The following is a 19,561-nucleotide window of genomic DNA, read 5'->3' on the forward strand; positions in this document are numbered from 1 at the left end:
AGAGAAGCCCGAAGGCAGAGCTATGGACAAACTGAGTTTTGGAAGAATCTGGAATGTTGTCACTACCTGCCATGGTGGCGGGATGTATTTCCTGCTATCCGTCCACCTCACCTCTTTCTCACACTCTTGTACCCCAGGAGCAGATCGGCTGGAGAAATGTGTCCCGGCTGCTGGTGTTTACATCAGATGACACATTCCACACAGCAGGAGATGGGAAGTTGGGTGGCATCTTCATGCCCAGTGATGGACGCTGCCATTTAGATGCTGATGGCTTCTATAGTCGCAGCGGAGACTTTGTGAGAGCCATTCTCCTTTCTTGCCTTAAGCTCTATCTATACCCTTCACCAGCTCCCATTCTTACAGCTAGGTCCTCTCTGCCTAGCCCTCAGATATCCCTTATAGAAGAAGGTCTTCACCTGGCCTCCTTGAATTAAAAAAAAATTTTATATATATATATATATATATATATATATATATATACATATATGTAATTAAATCACTGTATTTCAATAGAATTAGTTTCCTTAAAATCTTTTGTATTTTATTTTATTATTATTTATTAAATCCTTACCTTCTGCCTTAGAATCAATTCTGTCTATTGGTTCCAGGGCAGAAGAGTGGTAAGGGCTAGGCAATGGGGGTTAAGTGACTTGTCTAGGGTCACACAAATAAGGAAGTATCTGAGTCCAGATTTAAACCTAGGACCTCTTGCCTCTAAGCCTGGCCTCCTTATATTTTATTTTATACACTTAAAAATATTTTTAGGCTTCATCTGACACTGCCAAAGGGGTCCAGAATGACTAAAAAGGTCAAGGGGACAGCTAGGTGGCTCAGTGGATTGAGAGTCAGGCCTGGAGACAGGAGATACTAAGTTCAAATGTGGCCTCAGATACTTCTTATCTGTGTGACCCTGGGCAAGTCACTTAACCCCCATTGCCTAGCCCTTTCTGCTCTTCTCCCTTGGACCCAATACTTGATTTACTTTGGTAAGGGTCAAAAAAAAGTTAAGAACTTCAACCCTGGAGCCAGCCTTTGTCATCCCAAGCTCATATCCCTGGAGGACACCTCAGAACAGGCTTGACTGTGGTTCTACTTCTAGGGTTTGTGGAAATGACCTGGTGCCTTTCTGTTTCTCAGGACTACCCTTCTGTGGGTCAAGTAGCCCATGCTCTATCTACTGCCAACATTCAGCCGATCTTTGCTGTCACCAGTCCTACACTGCCAATCTACCAGGTGAAGTGAAGCTTTTCTGCATCCGGACCCTTAAGATTCCCCAGCCACCCCGACTTCCCCTACATCTCCATCCTTCTACCAGCTCAATTCTCTTTTCCTCCCTTTTGGAACCTGTCTAATGATCCCTGTGATTACGTAGGAGCTGAGTAAGCTGATCCCCAAGTCTGCTGTAGGGGAACTGAAGGAAGATTCTAGTAATGTGGTGCAGCTCATCATGGAAGCATACAATGTAAGGACGGAACTATGTGGGGAAGGAGGAGAAGAGTAGAAGTGGATGGGCAAAGGAGACAAAAGAGGGATGCAAGTAGAGAAGGGTGTGAAGGAAGGATAGACCTGCCTGATGGATTGTACTCAACAAAGAGGAAGAAATCTTCTCTGAAATTCAACTGGATACCTTAGCAATGGGCTCTAATTTGACACACATTCTCTTTAATCACTCACTTCATAGTTATGGTCCTTAATCACAAACAATTTATAGTCCAACAGGGCAGTGCTAATTGAATTTGCTTCTATCTTTTAGTAGTTCTGTGGCTCTTGTCTCCCTCAACTAGCCTCAGAACTGATCTTTGAGATCATCTTTTAGTGGAGGGGCCAGCAAATAACTGTCTGAGGGCCAACCCACAACCCATTGGTGTCCCATGAACTAAGAATGGTCTTGTTTAAATATATTTATATATATACATATATATATTCATAAACTATTTAAAAGTTTAAAAATTATTCTTAGCTTTTGGGTGGCACAAAAATAAGCAGTGGTTGGTCTGTGGGTTGTAAAAAGCCCCGATTTTGGTTCATTCTCCTCTTTTGGCAGATGGGGAACTGAGGTATAGGGGTAGTGAGCTGGGATTAGAATCCAGGTCACCCGACTCCCAAACCACCAATTATTAGCCTACTTCTCAATGCCTTGGCAGTAGAACATAGTCCTGAAGTTCTCTAGTTCTGGAGAACTAAGAGGGCCCAGCCCAGGAGCTTTGTAAATTCTTATTGTCTTGTGTTGAATTAAAAGGTGTCCATAGGATGGGTAGGAGGCTGGCAGTTGGACTAGTGGGAGTTGAAGGTGGATCAAGGAAGAGGTTCATCCCCACATGGTGATTCTCAATCTTCCCTCTCAGAGCCTGTCCTCCTCTGTGACGCTGGAGCACTCACAAGCTCCTCCTGGGATCCATATTTCCTACGAGTCTCAGTGTAAGGATACTGAGATCAGGAAAGACACAGGGACCCAGGGCCAGTGTAATCAAGTCCTGATTAACCAAACGGTGAGATGGGAAACATAAAACAATGTGGGAAGGGATAAGGGTGTGTTACCAGGAATCAGGGAGGGATCCTAGACCATGAGTTGCTATTTCCCTGGAATGAGATTATGGGATTTTGGAGGCTAAGTATCTATCTGTGTGTGTATCCACCCTGAGTCTCATAATCTCCCCTCCCACTGAGTTTTCTGAGTGGTGTGTTTCAAACCTGCCTTCTCTCCCCAGGTGAATTTCTGGGTAAACATCCGAGCTACCGAATGTCTCTCTGGTCCCCATCTCCTGAAGCTCAAGGCTCTTGGATTTTCTGAGGAGCTGAGCCTGGAGCTGAATACCTTGTGTGACTGTAACTGCAGCGATGTACAGTTACAAGCCCCTTATTGCAATGGTGTCCATGGTGACCTAGAGTGTGGAGTCTGCAGGTAAGGGATTCCCCTTCTCCCCAGCTCTCCTTTACAGCAAGTCATCCCTGGGTTGTTAGAACTGTCTTTATCCATACTTTTCTCCCACCCTCTTTCAGGAGTTCCTTCTCCAGATAGCCTGTTGGTCACTCTAAATTCTATTTCTTGATACTCTCGGTATTCCAGGAATCTTCTCCTGGGCTTTACCTATCCCTCAGGTTCCTTCCCATGCATGCTTCTGTTTCTTTCACATATTCTGAGAACTACCAGGGTCTTAGTTTCCCTGTATTCCTTTTGTTAGAGGCTGGGAAAGAGAAGAGAGAAGGCCAGAGGAGAAGAGTAGAAACTCAAGAAACAAGGGATGGGGAAGGCTGGGGTTGAAGCTAGAAAGGGACACTGATGAGAAAGAATCTCAGAATTGGAAGAAAACTCATCAGTTGCTAAGTTCAAAAATCCATACCCAAATGGGAATCCATTCCATAGCCTCTTTGACAAGTATTTAGCCAATCATGAAGAACTTGCTACTCCCCAAGACCGCCTGTACTATTTTGGGAGTAGCTCTTGAATTGGTATCAAGCACTTGATTTGAGCCAAAATCTTCCTCTGTGATGTCTATCTACCATATTGCCCCTAATGTTGGTATCTTCTTTCTTTTTTAAAACCCTTACCTTCTGACTTAGAATCCATATTAAGTATTGGTCCCAAGGCAGAAGAACCATAAGGGCTAGGCAGTGGGGGTTATGTGTCTTGCCCAGGGTCACACAGCTAGGACGTGTCTGAAGCTAACTATCTGCCCCTCTAAATCCTCTCTTCTTCAGGCTTAATCCTATCTGATTCCTTTAACCAGTTCTTCTGTGGACTCCCAGGCCTCCCAAATTATTTCCCAATTTGGTGCTTCCCTTCTAATTTTGGTTGCATTGGTTTTGTCTGTACAAAACCTTTTTAATTTAATGTAATCAAAATTATTTATTTTACATTTTGTGATTTTTTCTAACTCTTGCTTTGTCTTAAAATCTTTCCTTTCCCAAAGATCTGACATTTATACTATTCTGTATTCACCTAATTTATTTATAGTTTCCTTCTTTGTATTCAGGTCATTCACCCATTCTGAGTTTATCTTGGTGTAGGGTGTGAGATATTGATCTAACCCCAATATCTTCCATACTGCCTTCCAATTTTCCCAGCATTTTTTATAATAGTGGATTTTTGTCCCCAAAGCTGGGGTCTTTGGGTTTATCATAGACTGTCTTGATGAGGTCACTTACCCCAAGTCTACTCCACTGATCCTCCTTTCTCTTAGCCAGTACCAAATTGTTTTGATGACCACTGCTTTATAGTGTAGTTTGAGATCTGGTACTGCAAGATCCCCTTCCTTTGCATTTTTAAAAACTATTTCCCTGGATGTCCTTGATCTTTTGTTCTTCCAAATGAACTTTGTTATGGTTTTTTCTAATTCAGTAAAAAAGTTTTTTTGGTAGTTCGACGGGCATGGCACTAAATAAGTAAATAAGTTTGAGTAGGATGGTCATTTTTATTATGTTAGTTCATCCTACCCATGAGCAGTTGATGTTTTTCTAATTGTTTAGATCTAGTTTTAATTGTGTGGAAAGTGTTTTGTAGTTGTGTTCATATAGTTCTTGTGTTTGTCTTGGCAAATAGATTCCTAAGTATTTTATATTGTCTAGGGTGATTTTAAATGGAATTTCTCTTTCCAATTCTTGCTGCTGAGATGTGTTGGAGATATATAGAAACACTGATAACTTACGTGGGTTTGTTTTGTATCCTGCAACTTTTGATTCTCTAGGATTCTTTAAGTAGACTATCATATCATCCACAAAGAGTGATAGTTTGGTCTCCTCGTTGCCAATTTTAATACCTTCAATTTCTTTTTCTTCTCTAATTGCTATTGCTAGTGTTTCTAGTACAATGTTAAATAATAGAGGTGATAATGGGCATCCTTGTTTCATTCCTGATCTTATTGGGAAAGCATCTAGTTTATCCCCATTGCAGATGATGTTTTCTGATGGTTTTAGATATATACTGTTTATTATTTGTTCTGTGCTTTTTTGATGTAGCCTAGAATTATATTAGTTTTATTGGTATCCATGTCACGCTTTTGATGCGTTTTGAGCTTGTGATCTACCAAAATCTCCAGATCTTTTTCACATTTTGCATATTGTCTAGCTCTGTCTCACTTATCCTTTTGTGCAATTGTGCAATTGATTTTTTGAACCCTAATAGAGGACTTTACATGAATACCTATCATATTTGTTAAAAATTATTTGTGGTTGAACTCTGAAATATATTAATTAGATGGTAGCCAGGGATTTAATTTCTAAATCCACAAATGAATTACTAAAGTAAATGGAATTTTGGGTAGTTTATTTATAATATTTACAATAGAAGGGAGATATTAAGGAAAGAGAGAGAGAGAGAGAGAGAGAGAGAGAGAGAGAGAGAGAGAGAGAGAGAGAGAGAGAGAGAGAGAGAGAGAGAGAGAGAGAGAGAGAGAGAGAGAGAGAGAGAGAGAGAGACTCTGGCTTCTTCTGATATCTGTTAGAATTTCTAAGTCCCAGCCAGGGAAAGAGAGTCTCAAGAAATTGGGCCTTTCCTAGAGGCTTCACACCTACAGAAAGGTGGGGTCACTAAGTCAGTTTTTCACTCACCAATGGTAACAGTTTAAAAGAAGTCTGGGTGTCTGTATTCTGGTTGCTTCTCCCAGTCAGTGCCTAAATGTCTGAACGAATCTCTGAATGTTCGTCTTTCCTTCAGCTCTGAGTGACCGATCCTTCACTCTAAGCCCGGGTGACCAATTGTCTCACTTCAGTCTTTTTTTCCTCTATTTAAAGACCTTTTTCTCTTGAGTTACCTCCTCTAAATTTTCATGTCTACCAATCACAGCAGATGCTTTTTTCCAGGACTGCCTATTCTTTAGTTCTCACATTCTTTGGTTAGATTTTCTCCAGGACTGTCCATTCTTTAGTTCTCACCTTTTTTGGTTAGATTATATCTTTTTGGGTTCCTTACCTCTTTTGTTATGTTCACCTTTTGTAGTTACTTAACACCTTTTTGCTAGTTAAAATCTAAAAATAGATTGTAACTTACAATTCACTATAAAGGAAGAGCTAAGTATCTTCATTGTTACAATCAGGAGATAGATAAATCCAATCTTCACATATTCCATCTTATTAGAGTTAGCATGTACTAGCCTGTCAAGATCTTTTTGGGACCCTTATCTTCTAACCTGTTAGCTATTCATTCCAGCTTCCTGTAAATAGTTTTTAATGGTTATATTGAAAGGGCAGCAAGATGGCTCAGTAAATAGAGGGCCGGGCCCAGAGATGGAAGGTCCTAGGTTCAAATGTGGCCTCAGACACTTCCTAGCTGTGTGACCCTGGGCAAGTCACTTAACCCCCATTGCCTAGCCCTTACCACTGTTCTGCCTTGGAATCAAGACTTCAAAAAAAATTGCCCAGTCAGGAAGACCTGAGTTCAAATGTAGCTTCACACACTTTCTAGCTGTGTGACTCTGACCAAGTAATTTAACCCTGATTGCCTATCTCCTGATAAAACTAATCTATAAGATAGAGGGTAGGGTTTTAGAAGAAAAAAAAAGTTCTATTGCAACAGCTAGGTAGTTCACTAAGCTTGGAGTCAGGAAGAGCTGAGTTCAAATAGGATCTCAGACACTTACTAGCTGGATGACCTTGGACAAATTACTTCACTTCTGCTTGCCTCAGTTTCCCTAACTATAAAATGGAGGTAATACCTCCCAAGGTTTTTGTGAGAACCAAGTAAGATAATATTCCTAGAGTGTTTAGCATACATAGCGCCTGGTGTGTAGAAGATAGTATATAAATGCTTATTTCCCCTTCCCACCATAGAATCCTCCCAATTTTTCTCCCAAAGAAAAATTTGTGTGTTTATTTTTCCCAAAGAAAAATTGACCTAAAAACCCCACTTCATTTAGCTAGAAAGCATTCTACCCTCATAGACTCTGACCACTCTACTGAGAGAGGAAATTGTATTTCTTGACCCATCCCCAGGACCAGGATGACTCATTCTTTAGTGTTTTCATTGATGTTATTGCTGTTTTGTATCTAGTGTCTTCTTGTTTCTCCTCTCTTTGTTCTGCCTTGTTGCAGGAATTCATAGGATCCTTCCCACGTTTCTCTGGATTTCTAATAGCCATCATTTCTTGGGGCATAGTAATAGTATAGCCATTCACCACAGTTTCTTCAGCCATTGTCCAACCAATGGACAGCCATCTTGTTTTTATTTTTATTTTAAAAATTAATTAGCTAATTAATTTTTAATTGATTGATTAATTTAGAATATTTTTCTATTATTACATGATTCAAGCCATCTTGTTTTTAAACTATTTGCTGTGTAAAAATTAATCTCAAATAGTAAAAATATTATAATTTAAGAGCTTTATTAATGATCATTAGAAGTAAAGGAATAAGAAGGGAACAAATAAAAAATCATGTGCCCATGGCTAATCATGCTGTTCAAAACCCCTGCGCTTGGGACAGGAAGCCAAGAGCCAGAGCAGGAACACCCACTGAATTTATCCCCTGTCTACAGGAAGTATGTAGCGATAGAAGTCAGTGGGCTCCCGGGAAATGTAGTTTTTAGGGTAACGGATTTTCAATTAAACATTTCCCCACTGATGATCTTTTGGGAGACTAGTCTCCCCAGTTGATCATTTAACGTAATCAAATTTTAAATTACAATAATTTGGGGATAAAAGGGAAAAAGAACAAACCAATGTTTGACAAAAAGCCAATTAGGGAGCAGTCCCCTTTGGTATAAGAGTATACATACAAAAACAAATGCATTCAACCTCACACAGTTCAAATCACCTCATCCCAAAGCTCACTCTGGATCTTCTGGTGCAGTCTGTGATCTATGCAGGTATCTTCATGGCATCTTTTCCAAACAGTTCATTTTCTGGATTTGGAGAGGTATCATGTTTCTTATCCTGAAATTTCTCTCAAAAGAATTTAAACTTTGCATTTTAGAATAATACACCCCTCCCCCCCAGGAGGATGTTGAAAAACAAAGGGATCACTTAGGGATGCATGGCTGAGTTATGAGGTATATAAATCAATTAGCAAGAAAAAATTAAAAAACATTAAAAATGCAAAAAAAGAGAAAAATAACTTGTGGATGAAATATAAAATATCAAAGTCTTGTGTGTAAAAATTCTAAATAAAGGAAAATAAACCTCTAGTAGGTCCTTTAATCAGGGCCCAGTTAAAGTGATTTAAGCAATTATGCACTTACCCAGTCAGTAGCCAGGACTATAGAAAGTTTGCTACACTATGAAAGACAGAAAAGGGACTAGATTTTAGCAGCAAATGGGAAACAGCATTACTTGGTTTGTTTTTATGTTTTCTCTCAGGGATACTGGAGCCAGAACAAATGATCAGGGGGGAATGTGTAATTGAAAATCTGTTGCCCTAAAAATGACATTTCCCAGGAGTCCACTGACTTCCTGTCGTTATGTACTTATGTACTTCCTGTAGACAGGGGATAAATTCAGTGGGCATTCCTGCTCTGGCTCTTTGGCTTCCTGTCCCAACCAAGCACAGGGATTTTGAACAGACTGATTAGCCATGGGCACATGGTTTTTTATTTTGTATCCCTTCTATTCCTTTATTATAAATTATAGTTTAATAAATCTCCTAAAATATAACATTCTACATTATTGTAGGTTAAATTTAAATTTTTTTACAACTGCCTCAAAAGGTGCCCCCATGAATTTGGTGATTCATTAAGACTTCCCAAGTCTCTGAGCTCCTTTGCTTGGTGCTTAGACAGTGGCCTGGCTTTTCCTCACTTAATTCTCTATTTTTTTCCTGAAAGGTCTGAACAATTCATAGGCTTCACCACAATGCCATTATGCCTGAGTTCCTAAAGCCCATCAAGGTTAGCCGTTTACAATTATTCACCATCTCTGCCAATTTTCTCTTTAATTCTTATTTCCTCTATCACTAGTGATTTGAATCATCATTTTCCCATATGGTTCTATTTGTTTGTAGTTCTTCTTGAGAAAGTTGTTTCTAATTTTTTACTTTACTTAAGAAATCAGGAGATTTCTTAATATGTTTGTGTAAATTCCTACATACCTCAGATATCAGGTGCGAAGATTTTTTCCTCAATTGAAAATGTCTTTTCTTAATCTAGCACATTGATTTTGTTCATACAAAAGCCTTTTCCTTTTATGTAATTGAAATTGTCTATTTAGTTTTTAAGTAGCTGACCTCTGCAATAAAGATTAATAAAAACCAAACCAATAAACCCAACAAAGCCACCAAGTTTAACAACATATGCTGTACTCCAGTGCCATAGGGTCTCACCTCTACAAAGAAAGAAGGGAGCTTTTCCTTTTTTTTCTTTAAAGGGTGAATTTCTGGTAAGTCCTGAATGTGTCTGGGTAAGTTCACTCCCTAACATTTTTATGCATTTTGTAGTTGTTTTGAATAGAATTTCTTTTCCTTCTTCTTTCCTTGATCTTTTATCCAGAACATCTTTCTATCTGACCAGCCAGTGTCTTCTTATTCCTCAAAGGTTTTGCTGGTGATATACAAAAAAGGTGATGATTTCTAAGGAAATTATTTTGCATCTTGTTACTTTACTGAACCAATTAACCTCCCTCCCTCCTTCCCTTCTTTCCTTCCTTTCCTCCCTCCCTCACTTCCTTTCTTCCTTCTTTTCTCCCTTCCATCTATCTAATATCACCACATTTCCTCCCCTTTCACCCATTTTGTCTATAGGGATCTTGAAGACTTTCTTCTCTTTCTCACATTATCTTGGCCCTTGGGCCCTGCCTTCCCTACCTCATAAGGGCTCTTGTGTCCTTTTCAACAGATGGAATACTGTAAAGAACAACTAGGTGACACAGTGGATAGAGTGCTGGACCTGGAGTTAGGAAGACTTGAGTTCAAATCAGACCTCAGACTCTGGGCAAGTCACTTTTGTTTACCTCAGTTCCCTCATCTGTAAAATAGGGATAATAATAGCACCCATCTTTCAGGGTTGTTGTGAAGATCAAATGAGATAACTTCAAAGTGCTTATCCCAGTGTTAGGCCCACAGTAAGTGCTATATAAATGTTAGCTATTATTATTATTATTATTTATTAGCCCTTAGATCTAGCCTTTCCCACCCTGCAAGAGTCCCCATGATTTTTTTCTATCGATGGAATAGGGAAAAGAACAACCAGGTGATGCAGTAGACAGAGGACTGGATTTAGAGTCAGGAAAACTCCAGTTTAAATCCAACCTCAGACACTTATTAGTTGGGTGACCCTGGGCCAGTCACTTAGCCATTGATTGCCTCACTTTCTCCAAGTCACCAAATTCCTTTGGGTGTCCATTCATGAAGAGACTGGATTAGATGATCTCCAAGGTCTCAAGCTCCACATCTGTGATTCTGTCAGAGGTTGTGTCAAATAATTTGATGAAATCTCCTTAATCAGGTCTATGGTATTCCTCTGATCTATAGACTTGATAACTCTGGCCAAATATGGATGGCAAATATGATTCATTTGACATACCCTCCTCTAAGGCCAGATTTGAACTCAGGTTCTCCCATATCCAGGTTCTTTATCTACTGAGTCACCTCACTGGCCAAATTATGTTTTAAAATAAGTTTTTACTAATATCTTCTCTTTCTTACATCATCATAGTTATCCCCAGTATCCCTTTCCACTTGCCTTACCAGGAAACCATCCCATATAATAAATAATATTTTAAAGAGGAAAAAGAATTAGCACAATTGACTGATACATTGAGAAAGCCCAAAGATATATAGAATGTGTAACACTTCTGGACCTCCCACCTCTACCAAGGGACAGGTTGGGAATATCCTCTTATATCTATTTACCTGAGCCCTACTTGGTCTTTATAATTTTGTTACATTCACTTTTTAATTATTTGGTGTGTGGTTGTTCTTTCCATGTACATTATTGTGGTTACTCTATGTATTGTTTTCTTTCTTTTATCTTGAACCAGTTCTCCAAGATCTTCCCAAGTTTCTCTCTATTTATCATGTACCTCATTTATTGTATAACAGTACATTCATGTGCCACAATTTGTTTAGCCATTCTGCAGGCAGTGGGTATCTATTTTGTTTATAATTCTTTGCTGTCACAAAAAGTGCTACCATAAATATTTTGATATCTATGAGAACATTCTTCTTGTCAATGATTCCCTTGTATAAGTCTAGAAGTACATACTGATACCAATTCAAGGTATGGGTAGAAGTCCAGAAGTACATATATTATTGATCAGTCAGCAAGCATCTGTCAATCACCTATTATGTGCCAGGCACTATGCTAATCATAGCTAAGGATGCAAAGAAGACAAAAATAATACTTACCGTCAAGGAGCTTATGTTCTCACAGGTCTACAAATGGAAATATTCAGAGAAAATTGTGATATTGAAATCACTTTAAAAGACTGATACATATTAATTTAAGGTTGCCAAGGAATTCAGCTATGTAATTCCTAAATGAAACTCAAGTCAGCTGCCAACTTTTTTTTATGGTGTTTTAATTACAAACAGGAGGAAGAAAGTATTAGAAGGAGAGAGAGAGAAGGAAAGTGGAGAGGAGGAAAGAGGGTTTAAATACCCACTCTGCTCAGGCTGAGCCAAATCGGGCTTAAGGCCCTGGATAGCCAAGGCAAGGAAAGAGATCAATCCTTATCACTCATGTGACCAAACTGGAGAAAAACAGTCCGCGGGCTCCTCCAACTCCAAGCACCAACCTCCAACTGTCTCTAGCCCTCCTCAGGAAGTCCCGAGAACTCCAGAGGCTGTTCTCTACCTCACTTCCTGCATCTCACATGTGCCAATGGTAGCTCTAGCTTGACCTAGAACCGCCCAGAGGTCTATCCTTTTTTGCACATGTCTGTTGAAGGTCATATTCTCAAATAATTAAATCTTGAGTTTTGCTGCAGCCCTTCCTAATCTTGTTACTCTGAGTAGGGTAGAGATTGTAGTTTCCAAGACCTGATTCTGCAAGTATCTCTATTGGTATTGATCAGGAAATAGCTAAATCCCATCTTCTAAAGAATGGTCTGAATAGGGTGGAGTAGTTTTGAAATTCACAAAATGGAAGGTAATCTTAGAGGGGCTGGGACAACTCTGACAGAAAATTTGCTTTTTACCTGAGTCTTGAAAGAAGCCATCAATTATATATGAGGCAGTAGTGGAGGGAGAAGATTCTAGGCATTGGGGAGAGCTGAGGCAAAGGCAAGCAGGATTAAGTGACTTGCTCAGGGTAACACATCTAGAAAGTATCTGAGGCCATATTTGCCAATTATATTTTATTTTAGTTTTTTTCATATGGGCCTTTTAAATTTGCTTGCTTTCTAGTTTTTTTAAATTTGCATGCCCAATTCATTGATCTTTGCCCTCTCTAATTTGCTACAGGGGGCTTGTTGGCCTCCCAGCCCTCTTCCACTTCAGTTTATTCTTCAGTCAGTAGACAAGATCATCCCTCTATCTGAGACTCAAGAAACTCAAGTGGTTCCCTCTAGCCTCCAAGATCAAACAGAATTTGCTGTTTGGCTTCTGAAGCCCTTTCCTCCTCCTCTTGGCTTCTTTCTTGTTATTCTTTTCTAAGTATTTACTGATCCAGTGACCCAGCCCTTCTTTTGTCAATTAACTCCTCTCCTGTAGCTGTCCTTCAGACCTGGCATGCTCTCTTTCCTCACCTCTACCTCTTGGCTTCTTTGGCTTTCTTCAGCACTTAGCTCAGTTCTCAGCTTCTGCAAGAGATCTTTCTCAGTCCCCCTTCCCATGGCTAGTACCACACCTTGGAGACTACTGTTCACTGAGATGGCACATACACACGTAGAAGTGTCTCTCTCTATACACATACATATATGTGTCTATATACACCAGTACATAGAGTAAATGTATATATACTAAACTCTCACTTTCTGTCTTAGTAACAATTCTTTTTTTTCTATTAAATTATTTATTTTACATTTTTTCCATGATTCCACAATTCATGTTTTCTCCCTCCCCTTCTCCCCCCTCATTCTAGAGCTGACAAGCAATTCAATTGGGTTATACATATATGTATATATATATATATGTTTTTTAAATAATATTTTATTTGATCATTTCCAAGCATTATTCATTAAAGACAAAGATCATTTTCTTTTCCTCCCCCCCACCCCCCATAGCCAACGCGTGATTCCACTGGGTGTCACATGTGTTCTTGATTCGAACCCATTTCCATGTTGTCAATATTTGCATTAGAGTTTCGTTTAGAATCTCTCCTCTGTCATGTCCCCTCAACCGCTGTATTCAGGCAGTTGCTTTTCCTCGGTGTTTCCACTCCCATAGTTTATCCTTTGCTTATGAATAGTGTTTTTTCTCCTAGATCCCTGCAGATTGTTCAGGGACATTACACCACTACTAATGGAGAAGTCCATTACATTCGATTATACCACAGTGTATCAGTCTCTGTGTACAATGTTCTCCTGGTTCTGCTCCTCTCGCTCTGCATCACTTCCTGGAGGTCATTCCAGTCTCCATGGAATTCTTCCACTTTATTATTCCTTTTTGCACAATAGTACTCCATCACCAACATATACCACAATTTGCTCAGCCATTCCCCAATTGATGGGCATCCCCTCATTTTCCAGTTTTTGGCCACCACAAAGAGCCCAGCTATGAATATTTTTGTACAAGTCTTTTTGTCCATTATCTCTTTGGGGTACAGACCCAGCAGTGCTATGGCTGGATCAAAGGGTAGACATTCTTTTGTCGCCCTTTGGGCATAGTTCCAAATTGCCCTCCAGAATGGTTGGATCAATTCACAACTCCACCTGCAATGCATTAATGTCCCTACTTTGCCACATCCCCTCCAGCATTCATTGCTTTCCTTTGCTATCATGTTAGCCAATCTGCTAGGTGTGAAGGGATACCTCAGAGTTGTTTTGATTTGCATCTCTCTGATTATAAGAGATTTAGAACACTTCTTCATGTGCTTATTAATAGTTTTGATTTCTTTATCTGAGAATTGCCTATCCATGTCCCTTGCCCATTTATCAATTGGAGAATGGCTTGATTTTTTGTACAATTGATTTATCTCTTTATAAATCTGAGTAATTAAACCTTTGTCAGAAGTTTCTATGAAGATTTTTTCCCAATTTGTTGTTTCCCTTCTGATTTTAGTTACATTGGTTTTGTTTGTACAAAAGCTTTTTAATTTGATGTAGTCAAAATTATTTATTTTACATTTTGTGATTCTTTCTATGTCTTGCTTGGTTTTAAAGCCTTTCCCCTCCCAAAGGTCTGACATGTATACTATTCTGTGTTTACCCAATTTACTTATGGTTTCCTTCTTTATGTTTAAGTCATTCACCCATTTTGAATTTATCTTGGTGTAGGGTGTGAGGTATTGATCTATTCCTAATCTCTCCCATACTGTCTTCCAATTTTCCCAGCAGTTTTTATCGAATAGTGGATCTTTGTCCCAAAAGCTGGGATCTTTGGGTTTATCGTATACTGTCTTGCTGAGGTCGCTTTCCCCCAGGCTATTCCAATAATCTTCCTTTCTGTCTCTTAGCCAGTACCAAATTGTTTTGATGACTGCTGCTTTGTAATATAGTTTAAGGTCTGGGACTGCAAGGCCCCCATCATATGTTTTTTTTTTTTCATTATTTCCCTGGATATCCTTGATCTTTTGTTATTCCAAATGAATTTTGTTATGGTTTTTTCTAAATCAGTAAAGAAATATTTTGGGAGTTCAATGGGTATGGCACTAAATAGATAAATAAGTTTGGGTAGGATGGTCATTTTTATTATATTGGCTCGTCCTATCCATGAGCAGTTAATGTTTTTCCAATTGTTCAAGTCTAGTTTTGTCTCGGGAGATAAATTCCTAGGTATTTTATTTTGTTTAAGGTGATTTTGAATGGGATTTCTCTTTCTAGTTTTTGCTGCTGAGCCGTGTTGGAGATATATAGAAAAGCTGATGATTTATGTGAGTTTATTTTGTATCCTGCAACTTTGCTAAAGTTGTTGATTATTTCAATTAGCTTTTTGGTTGAATCTCTAGGATTCTTTAAGTAGACCATCATGTCATCTGCAAAGAGTGATAAATTGGTCTCCTCCTTGCGTATTTTGATGCCTTCAATTTCTTTTTCTTCTCTAATTGCTACTGCTAGTGTTTCTAGTACAATGTCAAATAGTAGAGGTGATAATGGGCATCCTTGTTTCACTCCTGATCTTATTGGGAATGCATCTAGTTTATCCCCATTGCAGATGATATTAGCTGATGGTTTTAGATATATACTGTTTATTATTTTTAGGAACGACCCTTCTATTCCTATGCTTTCTAGTGTTTTTAATAGGAATGGGTGTTGTATTTTATCAAATGCTTTTTCTGCGTCTATTGAGATAATCATGTGGTTCTTGCTGGTTTGCTTGTTGATGTGGTCAATTATGTGGATGGTTTTCCTAATATTGAACCAGCCCTGCATCCCTGGTATAAATCCTACTTGATCATAGTGGATGACCCTTCTGATCACTTGCTGGAGTCATTTTGCTAGTATCCTATTTAAGATTTTTGCATCTATATTCATTAGGGATATTGGTCTATAGTTTTCTTTCTCTGTTTTTGACCTGCCTGGTTTTGGAATCAGTACCATGTTGTCATAAAAGTGTCATAAAAGGAGTTTGGTAGAACTCCCTCTTTGCTTATAGTTTGTATAGTATTGGGATTAACTGTTCTCTGAATGTTTGATAGAATTCACTGGTGAATCCATCAGGCCCTGGGGATTTTTTCTTAGGAAGTTCTTTAATGGCTTGTTGGATTTCATTTTCTCATATGGGATTATTTAAGAATTCTATTTCCTCTTCTGTTAGTCTAGGCAGTTTGTATTTTTGTATATATTCATCCATATCACCTAAATTGGTGTATTTATTGCCATATAATTGGGCAAAGTAATTTCTAATGATTGCCTTAATTTCTTCTTCATTGGAGGTGCTGTCCCCCTTTTCATCTTTAATGCTGTGAATTTGCTTTTCTTCCTTCCTTTTTTAAATGAGATTGACCAGTACTTTGTCTATTTTGTTTGTTTTTTCAAAGTACCAGCTTCTTGTCTTATTTATTAAATCAATAGTTCTATCACTTTTGATTTTATTAATTTCTCCCTTAATTTTTAGGATTTCTAGTTTGGTTTTCTGCTGGGGGTTTTTAATTTGATCACTTTTGAGTTTTTTTATTTGCATTTCCAATTGATTGATCTCTGCTCTCCCTAGTTTGTTGATATATGCACTCAGGGATATGAATTTACCTCTGATTACCTCTTTGGCTGCATCCCAAAAGGTTTGAAAGGATGTCTCGCCATTGTCATTTTCCTTGATAAAATTATTAATTGTTTCTATGATTTCTTCTCTAACAAAACGATTTTGGAGTATCATATTGTTTAATTTCCAATTAGTTTTTGGTTTTCCATGTACCTTTACTGATCATTATTTTTATTGCCTTGTGATCTGAGAAGGCTGCATTTATTATTTCTGCTTTTCTGCATTTGTGTGCTATGTTTCTGTGACCTAATGCATGGTCAATTTTTGTGAATGTGCCATGTGGTGCTGAGAAGAAGGTGTATTCCTTTTTATCCCTATTTATTTTTCTCCATATGTCTATTAATTCTAATTTTTCTAAGATTTCATTCACTTCTTTCACCTCTTTCTTATTTATTTTTTGGTTTGATTTATCTAAATTTGATAATGGTTGGTTTAAGTCTCCCACTAATATGGTTTTACTGTCTATTTCTTCCTTCAATTCTCCTAGTTTCTCCATTAGAAATTTGGGTGCTATATTATTTGGTGCATACATGTTGATTAGTGATATTTCCTCATTATCTAAAGTCCCTTTTAACAAAATATAATTACCTTCCCTATCCCTTTTGATCAGGTCTATTTTTGCTTTGGCTTTATTAGATATCATGATTACCACTCCTGCCTTCTTTCTGTCAGTTGAGGCCCAGAAGGTCTTACTCCATCCTTTAATTCTGACCTTGTGGGTCAGAGGGCTTGAGGGCTCCTAATGAGATTAGCTTTCCCTGGGTTGAATTTAGGATGCCTTGAGGCAGGGACTTTTTTCTTGAGATTCCGATGGAAGGATCCAGCCAGGGGGTTACAAGCTCCCCCCTCTCTCTCTGTTTCCCTGCTGTCTGGGTGCCCCCTCGACTGGGTTAGGTTGTTTTCAGGATGTGGCCTTCAGAATAGCTGGCTCCTGAGGCCCTTTTGCCAGTCCTGAGGGTTGCTGTTGTTTCAGAAGACCCTGCTCTCTGAGGGGGAGGGGCCTCGGCTTCCTGGAGCTCTGAGGGCTCCTCCCAGGGGGTTACAAGCTCCCCCTTCCCTCTCTGTTTCCCTGCTGTCTGGGTGCCCCCTCAACTGGGTTAGGCTGTTTTCAGGATGTGGCCTTCAGAGTAGCAGGCCGTGGGGCTCTAAGGTTGCCAAGCAGGACTTGGCGCTCTGGGTTGGGGGGGATGGGTCCTAGGACCTTCCTTCTGCCTACCCCTTAGGTCCGAGTGGTCTCGGGTTCTGGCTTTTGGGGGGCTGTACCTTTTGATCCAGGTCCAGGTCCAGGAGGAGGACTCCCGGGGTCTATGTTGTTGATCGTTTTGAATTTCGGTGCCCTAGGAGCATTCGGTTTGAGATCTGTAAGGAAGGGTTTCAGGAGATCTGGACTTTAGCTTTCTCTAAGCCGCCATCTTGACCGGAAGTCCACCTCTTCCATTCTCTTGTTTCATATATGTATATATATTATCACTCAAACCTATTTCCATATTATTAATTTTTGTAAAAGAATAACCCTTTAAAACCCAAACCCCAAATCCTTAGTTCTAAGACAGAAGGACAAAGGCTAGGCAAGCAGGATTAAGTGGCTTGCTCAGGGTCACACATCTAGAAAGTATCTGAGGCCATATTTGCCAATTACATTTTATTTTAGTTTTTTTTATATGGACCTTTTAAATTTGTTCACTTTCTAGTTTTTTTTAATTTGCATCCTCAATTCATTGATCTTTGCCCTCTCTAATTTGTTAATATATGCACTTAAAGATATGAATTTCCCTGAGTACTGCTTTGGCTGCATCCCATAGATTTTGATAGGATGTCTCACCATTGTCATTCTCTTCAATGAAATTATTAATTGTTTCTATGATTTGTTATTTAACTAATTTTGGAGCATCATATTATATAATTTCTAATTTATTTTTTATTTGCCTCTCCATGTACCCTTACTAATTATTATTTTTATTGCATTGTGATCTGAAAAGTTTGCATTTATTATTTCTGCTCTTTTCCACTTGTTTCCCATGTTTCTATGCCCTAGTACATGGTTAGTCTTTGTGAATGTGCCATGTGCTGCTGAAAAGATGGTGTATTCCTTTTTGTCCCTATTTATTTTTCTCCACATATCTATTAACTCTAATTTTTCTAAAACTTCATTCGCCTCTCTTGCCTCTTTCTTATTTATTTTTTGGTTTGATTTACCTAGATCTGATAAAGGAAGGTTCAGGTCTCCCACTAGTATAGTTTTACTATCTGTTTTGTCCTTGAGCTCCACTAGTTTCTCCTTTTGAAATTTGGATGCTATATCATTTGGCATATACATGTTGAATACTGATATTTCCTCATTGTCTATCCTGCCTTTTTATTTTTTAAACCATTACCTTCCATCTTGGAATCAATACTGTGTGTTGGTTCCAAGGCAAAAGAGTGGTAAGGGCTAGGCAATGGTGGTCAAGTGATTTGCCCAGGGTCACACAGCTTGGACGTGTCTGAGGCCAGATTTGAACCTAGGACTTCCCATCTCTAGGCCTGGCTCTCAATCCACTGAGCTACCCAGCTTCCCCCTTTATAATGCTTTTTATCAGAATGTAATTACCTTCCCCATGTCTTTTAATCAGATCTATTTTTACTTTGGCTTTGTCAGATATCATGATTGCAACTCCTGCCTTCTTTTTCTCAGTGGAAGCCAGATAGATTTTGCTCCATCCTTTTACCATTACCCTGTGTGTATGTACCTGTCTCATGTGTGTTTCTTGTAGACAGCATATGGTAGGGTTTTGGTTTCTAATCCACTTTTCTATTTGCTTCCCTTTTATGGGTGAGTTCATCCCATTCACATTCAGAGTTATGATCACCAACAGTGTATTCCTCAACATTTTTATTTTCTCTCCTAGTTCTTCCCTTTCTTCTTTCCTTTTATACCAGTGGTTTGCTTTTAATCAGTCCCCCTAATCCCCACCCTTATTTTGCTTCCCTTTCTTCCCCCTCCATTTTTGTTTTCCTCCTATTATTTTTTAGGGTCTGTTAAATTCCCTCCCCCTTCTCTTTACCTCCCTTGGTTTTTCTCTTCTCGCTTTCCCTGTAGGGTAATATAGAATTGGATACCCCAGTGGATCTAGATGCTCTTCCCTCTCAAAATTGATTCCACTGAGAGTAAGGTTTAAGTATTACCTATTAACCTTCTCTTCCTCTCCTTCTTAGAATAGTATTCTTCCCCTCCCCTTCCTATACACCTCTTTGTGTGGTATAGATTATCTTATTTTTCTTATTCCTTCAAGTTTCTCTTGGTGCCATCTTTTATTCCCCCCCCCTTTTTTTGCATATCATCTTAGACCACTTAGTACCC

The 19,561-nt window shown here is 38.9% G+C and overlaps 1 protein-coding gene across 3 annotated transcripts in view; it reads left to right on the top strand.

Moving 5' to 3' along the window:
- Positions 1–19,561, top strand: part of ITGB7 (integrin subunit beta 7) — a 33,907-nt gene that overhangs the window by 4,454 nt on the left and 9,892 nt on the right. For all 3 annotated transcript variants that reach the window (XM_056798140.1, XM_056798141.1, XM_056798139.1), the window contains exons 6-10: positions 138–296; positions 1,138–1,233; positions 1,373–1,462; positions 2,346–2,489; positions 2,709–2,902. In XM_056798140.1, the coding sequence (XP_056654118.1) occupies positions 138–296; positions 1,138–1,233; positions 1,373–1,462; positions 2,346–2,489; positions 2,709–2,902 (683 nt within the window). The remainder of the gene's footprint in view (positions 1–137; positions 297–1,137; positions 1,234–1,372; positions 1,463–2,345; positions 2,490–2,708; positions 2,903–19,561) is intronic.

The sequence above is a fragment of the Monodelphis domestica genome, chromosome 5 (genome assembly GCF_027887165.1).
Source record: "Monodelphis domestica isolate mMonDom1 chromosome 5, mMonDom1.pri, whole genome shotgun sequence".
Taxonomy (NCBI): Eukaryota; Metazoa; Chordata; class Mammalia; order Didelphimorphia; family Didelphidae; genus Monodelphis; species Monodelphis domestica.